Raw genomic sequence first — 8,019 nt, 5'->3', positions numbered from 1 at the left:
TATTTAGACATTTGCCTAGGGGTATACATTATTCTGTTATAACCGAATAACCGAACCGAACTGATAAAATTCAGTTATTTCGGTAAGATTAAATTCGGTTCGGTTTAGTTTTTAGTTAATAATAATAAAAATTTTTAGTTTTCAATTATTGGTTCGGTTACCTTTGATTTGGTAACCGAACTAACCGAAATAACTAAATTTTAATTAATTAATATATTAATTATAATTTTATTAATATTATATTATTTATAATTAGTATTTTTATGATTTTATAATAATATTTAACTTATAATTATTATCTTATTAATATTAAATTATATTTATTATTTTTATAAATAAAAAAGAATATAAATATATTTTATTAATATTTTCTTAAATAATTAATAATATCAAATATATATTATATTTTTTTCGATTAGTTCGGTTATAATCAATAATCGACCGAATATTTTTAATTTCAATTATTTTGATTTTCTTTTAATTTTGATTTTATTTAATTAATATTTTTAAAATTAATTAATAATTTAATTAATTAAAAATTTAATTCGATTCAATTCGATTAACTAAATAATCACCTATACGTTCGTCTAGGTCAAAGTTATAAAACCATTCTACATATAGCAATTGTATAATGGATAATGAGGCATCATGGGCTCCAATGTGTAGTTATTGACTCATTGAAACGGGCTTAGCAAAACGAATTTCGGGCCCAGTCGGCCAATTGAGAAAGAAACTCTCAAACCGAATAGCAAGAAAATCAAAGGAAAACCCCGCAGCAGACAGAAGTGAAAAAGAAGTGACACGTACAGACTAAAATCTCTGGCTAGAGAGCAAGAGAAAAGATGAACACTGATATCACTGCATCCACGAAACCAGAGTACCCAGTGATAGATCGCAATCCGCCATTCACTAAGGTTGTCGGTAACTTCAACTTTCTCGATTACTGCCGTTTCGCCACCATCACAGGCGTCTCCGTCACCGTTGGCTACCTCTCTGGTACTGTCCTCTCTTTTTCTGTTTGTCTAAGCTTTACAGATTCGCGAGAATTGAATGATTTCATGTCGAAATGTTTCTAATTTTTAGATTTTGAAATGGATAGGGATAAAGCCAGGTATAAAGGGACCGTCGATGGTTACTGGAGGATTGATAGGCCTTATGGGAGGTTTCATGTACGCTTATCAAAACTCCGCGGGTCGACTCATGGGGTTTTTCCCTAATGAGGGTGAGGTTGCTCAATACCAGAAACATGGTTTCAACAAGTAGGATTTCGACTGTTCTTATTATTGAATGATTTTCTCAAGGGGGAAAAAAATCAAGATCTCTCCTTGTTATCATCATTTCGAAGATGATTATGGTAATAATTGGATTGTCTTTTGCGCTTGTTCACATATTGATACTCAACCTTGCTTAATTTGGAGGTCAAATTGGGTTATGGACCAATATTAGGTGCTTTTTAGTTTTCTTTATCCTGATTTACTTTGGATTTATATATGTTTGATCTAACTTGCTGTGTCTTGTGTTGAGCTATTAACATCATTAGGCATTCATTAAGGAGTTTCATTGTTGTGTTTTGCTTGATTTTGTTTGTTCAAATTGTGCAAATTCTACAAATGTGTTGAATTTTGTAATCTAATTGTTTGAGAGATTTGTGAATGTATGTAAGAACACAACTGTTTGATTTAAAGTGTACATTGTCAGTGCTTCAAAGAAACTGATAAAGAATGACCTGATTTTAAAATTTTGATGCTATTTGTTTCATAAAGAATGAACCTTCCTAGGTTTCGACGCAATGAGAGGAAGCATTGGTTATGAATGTAACACAGTTGTATGAGCAGTATAATTGGATTAACTGTTTACTTTTATCATTCCTGAGGACAGAAGTGTTCATTAGATATATCGTAGTAGTGAAGCATGTTCGTAATTGGCTCCATTCATTGGCTTAGGAATATTTGATGCAGGTAGTAAAAATGGCTAAAACTCCAAATCTTTTACCAAGCATGTTCTCAATGATCTCTTTCTATGGATTGAAGGGCTGAGTCAATCTGCCTTGAGTTATGTGTTACATTAGTCTCTTAGTTGTGGGGCCCTTTTTTCGTGCTTTTACCTGTAGTGCTGCACTTGTACTTGTTATCTGTGGCTGTTGGTTGTTGAGGTATATCATCTCTATTAGAAGCACAAATTTGGAGTGTCTTTAGGTATAGCTCTATAAACTCAATATTTGCCATTTTCACTTTTTTTTTTGTAAATGTATTCATTTATTATCCAGTTTATCCTTGTATTTTTGCCCATTCATCATAGCGTACTTATTTCTACAACAATAATAGTGTCTTGTTGTTTCTTCTCCATAAAACCAGATATCATAGTTAGTTGAATTGCAATACTGCAAAACGTCACTTCAACTTAGTCAGTACTTGTTACAAGCTCATATATCTTAGTTTGTATTTGTAGTGGTTTTAGTGTATTGTTCAATCAAAGGAAATATGTATATATATTGGATTCTTCCCCTTTTTGGAAGGCACAAGTTTATCGAATGATGCTGACAATGGAATTAATTGGTATGCTACTATAGTTTTATGATGTGTAGTCCTCATTTAATTAATGGAAGCATAATTAGCTTATTTACATCATATGTTTCTTTATCTATCACTTTGTATATGAGCTATTTTAGATGTTAATTGTCTAACTAGATTCTAGAGTGTTTGATTAATGTATTGCTTACTGTTTTGTTATTTTTAGGACATATTATACAAGTTTAAGTATTTGCATGAATATCTAATGTAAAACTTGCGAAGCATAGTTAATTGGAATTGGAATAAACCATTCTGAGACTCTGAAACCGTTGATCTTTGCTTTTTGTCTATTACTCTATCGAGCCTTTAAATTTTTATTGTTCTGTATTAAAGCTCTCGAAGTTTTATTAAAATTCATATTGAGAACTTTTGCCATGAACTCATTGAAGTTCATGTATTTTTAACTTAAGAGATTAATTTAGAACCAAAAAAGGAGTTTGATTAGAAACAAAAAGCCTCTTGACCCTTGGACTTAGGATGGAGAGGAGGGAGGCATGAGCAGATAAGAGGACAGCAACAAAGGAGGAAGGGAAGATAGAGAAGAATGAAGGGATGGATAGGAGAGGGAAGGAGAGGAAATAAAGGAAGGGGAAGAAATAATGAATTAAACAGCACCCTTAATCAACACTGCTAATTTCTATTTGGGTCTCTCTCTCTCTCTCTCTTGATCACTTCTTTTTCATTCTTCTCAATTTCCACCCATAATCAACATCGCTAATCTCTATTTGGATTACTTTTATTAATTTTTAGGAATTTGTTATTATTTTTCAAATCCTAAGTTTAGGAATTTTGGGGAAATTTTCTGAGTGATCAAGTTGTGAAACATTATGGATGCTATCATCGAGATTGAAGGAGATATTGGCCGGGTGGCTTTGGGTTCCTTGATCATACAGCTTTGGATGAATTTGAGTTTCACTGAAAATTTGTTTTTGTTTAAGAGGATGCCTAATGCTGCTATATTCTGAGTTGCTGCCCATTTTAGCTTGATTCTTGCCGTCGTCAAGGAAAGAATAGAGGAGCTGCAACCTAGTACCTACTATTGAAATTTTATGGGTTGAAAAAAAAAAAATATTAGGTCTTAAGATGATTGAAAGTGTCGACTCATTTGAATACAACAACTCTTGCGGAAACCATTACGCAACTAAACTGGAGTTAATTGTGAAGAAGAGCTTTGTGGTAAGGATGAGAAGAAGAATAGCAGCTATGTCACAATTCTGGGCTTGGGTTTTGTGAGGAGGAGGTCTATTTCAAGGGAATTTCATAGAAATTGAAGGTGGTTTATGGGTTTTGTTGTTAATGAAGAGGAAGGCTAGGTGTTTTAGCTTTGACTTTGACCAGAAATTGAGTAGAAAGGTGGTGGCATTGGTGGCCAAGAAGGTTAAAGGAGAGATGATGGTCGAAGGTGAAGGTGGCTGGAGTAGAAAACAAAGTATGGTGGTTATTTCTTTCGATTAAGAGGAAAGGAGGAGAGGAGCCCTTGGCTGCTGGGTATCTCTAACTCTAAGAAAGGTCTGTTCCCTGTACATTCAGCCGCAAGTGGGCTCACGCATTTAGCTTATTGACATTTCATTTCTCGAGCATGGACGTACATTTCTGACAAGGCTGAATTGTGTTTAATTACTATAACATATAAAAGCTTAAGGTTATATAAGTTCCAACAAAAATTCAGAGGTGTGATAGGTTGGTTATATCCAGAAGTTTAGGGGTATGCTTATGCACTTGGCCAATAAAAGTTTAGGGACTTGATAGACGAAGCATGTGTGGTTTAGGAACCTCAGGATGATTTCTTCGTGCTTAATTCAATTCTTCATTTCTTTATTATTTTAAAAATATAACCCTTTCTTATTTAGATCTTTGGAGAAATCTTGAGTAAACACTAGTTGTCTGCTCTTAAGTGAATTTTACTTTCAACGGTAAAATCCAGTTTCCAGTGGCAGTGCCAGTGGTTGAAGCATAGAGATGGGGATGCTCTTGTTAAGTTTTGGATTATCTTGTGGGGTTAAGGGGCTGTAATCATTGAGTAATTCAGAAATAAGAGTTATCTTATTAATGAAGATCTTCATGTGTTTTTATCACGCAGAAATACTCTATATGGCATGGGATTGAAGCAAATAAAGGTTAGTCTCTAGTACGTACCTGGCAGTTCGTATGGTTTACTTTCCTCGTTAGGAAAGACAAATAACAATAGCTGCATTAATTCAAATCCTTTCCATTGGGGAAAAATGTGAAATTGGTCCTTTTCCTTGAAGATGGGAGGACTTCCCAAATCCTCAAAACTCGAGCAGAGGTGTTTGTCCTGAAATTCCTTTTGACTTTTTTCCTAGTTAACACATGACCAATGCCCATTGGGCCTCCCACCCAAACATCAATGCCTATCAATAGATGTTTGTGATTCAAGACATTTAAACTTTTGGGGTCGAGACAAAGTTTTGAATTATTCGAGTGTTAATCGTTTCTTTTAGTAGTTTTAATAATCATCGAGTGATAATGATAGTAAAATATCCGTAATCAGCTAGCAGGTTATTTGGGCTAAACCCAGTCCAGTGTTTAGTCTGGCTGGAAGTGGAAGATTTTCCTTCGGCTAATTCTGGATGTTGTTTTTGAACTCTCTTTGTGCTGCTCGGGCTTTATAAAATTTTTCGTTCTCATATAATAATAATAATAATAATAATAATAATAATGTGCCATGATTAGAAGTTTGCGGCTTCAGTTTGATTCTTTTTAAGAATCAGAATCAAATTTGATTCTTTGTTTTATTGAGAAATCAAAATCTCAATTAATTTTTTTTATTGGTTTAGTTCTCCGTTTCGATACTAAAAATTAAAATATCCTTGCGTCTCTTTTAAAGAGTAAAAATAATGCATATATATAATTTTTTAATAAGTGTATTGTATTATTTATTATCTATTTCTTTTATATAATTTATGAAGTATATAATAATATGACTAAGAGATGATTAGTCATAATTAATGACTAAAAAAAGCCTAATCATTCTGCTTACTAATTTTTTTTAGACGTTGTCACTAAACTAGAAATTATCCTTGTATTAATATTAATTAATCTTTTTAAAATTAGGCACATCAATAGAGCATCAATTCAAAAATAAAAAATATTAAGGCATTGGTGAAGCCTACTACAAAGCTTCAGAATGGAAGAACAGCGATAGCATGCCTAGAGAAATACTGGCTAAAGTTCTTTTATGATTTACTTTTATCAATAAAATAATAAAATTTTCTAAAATTTCTATATTACTATTAGTAGGGTCGAATTTTCCTTTATTGATCAATTCAATTCGATATTTATTTTAATTTATACAAAATTTAAAATAATCATAATTCAAATAATTTATAAAATTAATTGTTTACTTATATATTAATTTAATAATTTATATAATTCAATGTAAAATTAATTTATTTAAATTAATTAAATCAATTTAAAAATTAAATAAATAAAATTAATTATTTTTCATTTATCACGTTTAATTTCCCAGTTAAGGACCCATCGAAATAGTTTCTCCACACATCCTCGACTAATGTTTACCCGCTCTCTTAACTTTGGGATTTATTATATTTCTGTTCTATTTCATTTTGTTATTATAAAGTATATTATATAAAAATATCTTTGTACTAGAATTTTATTATATTTTTAATTAATTTGCTATATGATAGTATTATATTATAAAATAAAAAAAAATTAAAATATCATATATGAAATTTATATTAGTTTATCTCCTGCAATCTCTATTTTGTCTATTAATTTTTTTCTAGAGTTAAGAAATTTTATTTTTTATTCGATTGAGGATTAGATTACTATACCATTAGAAATATCCACAATAATTAGAACTTTGCAATTTCATATCCAAACACATAAATGGATATATTTACTACAATAAATCATACTAAAAAAAAAATACAGCTTTAAAATCAGAAAAGCTATTTAATATACTTATTTATTTGGCACCTAAAAAAAAGTCCTCTTTTTCATTTTGTAGCATGTCACATTTCAAATTAGTTGTGATAACATTATGGTATGAGAGACTTTTATGTAATTTTTTTAATTAAAAGATTTTTATGTAATATTTTTTAAATTAAAAAATTTTATAATAATAAAATAAAAATGGAACAAAAACATAACAAACTCCAAAATTGAAGTATAAACCATATTTTTTAATATTCTCTAATGGTAAAATATTTTATGCTTCTCATCACCTAACCTATTCGAATTTTGTCATCTAATTCTCATCATTCATGACAAAAATTTACGAACAACCCTTTTCTTCCTTCTGGCTTTTTTTCACATAAAAAAAATCATGAATCACAAGGAAAACGATTTATCTTTTCATTTCATTAATAAAATATCAATTTTGCCCTTAGAGTGTGTTAATTGATAAGCAAAATTCATTCAGCCTCAAATATTTCAGGTTTGAATTTTGTTATTGATCTTTTAATGTGGTGATCTTTTAATATGGTGGTATGTCTACATTCAATTAATTCATTTATAGAAATATTTTAAATTTTGACTCTGATATAAATAAAATATGGTGCTTTTAAATATGTGTGGACATATCAAACTTATTTATACACCCATCTTTTTAAAAGAAAAAAAAAATAAATTTCACGAGTGAAGTTGATAGTGGGCGGGCAATGCTTTCTCATTACGTTCAACACTATTTATTTTCCAATTTTCAAACAACGCTGCTTTTTTTTTTTTAAATTTTTTTTCTTTATTTTTGTCTAATGGGTCATAAAAGATGCAAATGAAACCATCTCATCTCCACCAGGCTTTGTTTTGAAGCTTTTTGGTCTTTCCCAAGTCTTCTATTCTTCCGTCCAAAAGGAGAGATTACACAACAAGACAAAAAATGAAAGTGATTCTTCGATTTTCACTTGGGACCCATTATTAAATAAAAAAAATATCTTTATTATTTTTTTAAAAAAAAAAAATAATTAAATCTGAGAGATTATTATCTTCTTTTCTTTCCAGCCAAGAGCTCTGATTTGGTCTGCCCCTACGTGACGTAGTGGATCACTCGTTTAGGTCCCATGTTAGTGACGCATAATGGGATCATTTTTCATTATTTAAAATTTGTAATTTTGCTAAATATATTTTTTAAATTTATTTGTTACAGATTCATTTTGTCTGCCATGTGATTTCTGATGTATATCTCTATTTATCATCTTAGGTATCACAGTTATGCTTCTATGCTTTTTCATTATTATATGTATTGAAAAAAAAATTATCAATACATAATTATTCAATATTAATGCTACTCATCGGAATGATGTTCGCCCAAATGACATTTGCCTCAAATATTTTTGCTAATGGGCGATCTTTCCATTGTCAATAACTAAACACATAATTAGAAAGCGAGAGTTCTTCTTCTCAAATAAGATTTCAAAATACTCGTATGACAAGTTAGAATTCTAATTTAAAAATAATTCTTAACTCA

The 8,019-nt window shown here is 30.3% G+C and overlaps 1 protein-coding gene across 1 annotated transcript; it reads left to right on the top strand.

Moving 5' to 3' along the window:
- The first annotated feature begins 752 nt into the window (after positions 1 to 752).
- Positions 753 to 1,578, top strand: LOC110634463 (NADH-ubiquinone oxidoreductase 20.9 kDa subunit). The gene is made up of 2 exons (XM_021783472.2): positions 753 to 996; positions 1,100 to 1,578. The coding sequence occupies exons 1-2, from the start codon at positions 843 to 845 to the stop codon at positions 1,261 to 1,263; spliced, it is 318 nt and encodes a 105-aa protein (XP_021639164.1). The 5' UTR covers positions 753 to 842; the 3' UTR covers positions 1,264 to 1,578.
- Positions 1,579 to 8,019: the final 6,441 nt, after the last annotated feature.

The sequence above is a fragment of the Hevea brasiliensis genome, chromosome 3 (genome assembly GCF_030052815.1).
Source record: "Hevea brasiliensis isolate MT/VB/25A 57/8 chromosome 3, ASM3005281v1, whole genome shotgun sequence".
Taxonomy (NCBI): Eukaryota; Viridiplantae; Streptophyta; class Magnoliopsida; order Malpighiales; family Euphorbiaceae; genus Hevea; species Hevea brasiliensis.
The sequence above is the reverse complement of the archived record's forward strand: the minus strand, read 5'-3'. Positions and strand labels throughout refer to the sequence as shown.

Coding starts and splice junctions, on each gene's coding strand:
- LOC110634463 (XM_021783472.2), top strand. CDS start 843: ATGAACACTGATATCACTGCATCCACGAAACCAGAGTACCCAGTGATA. Junction 997..1,099: donor CACCGTTGGCTACCTCTCTG/GTACTGTCCTCT, acceptor TGAAATGGATAG/GGATAAAGCCAGGTATAAAG.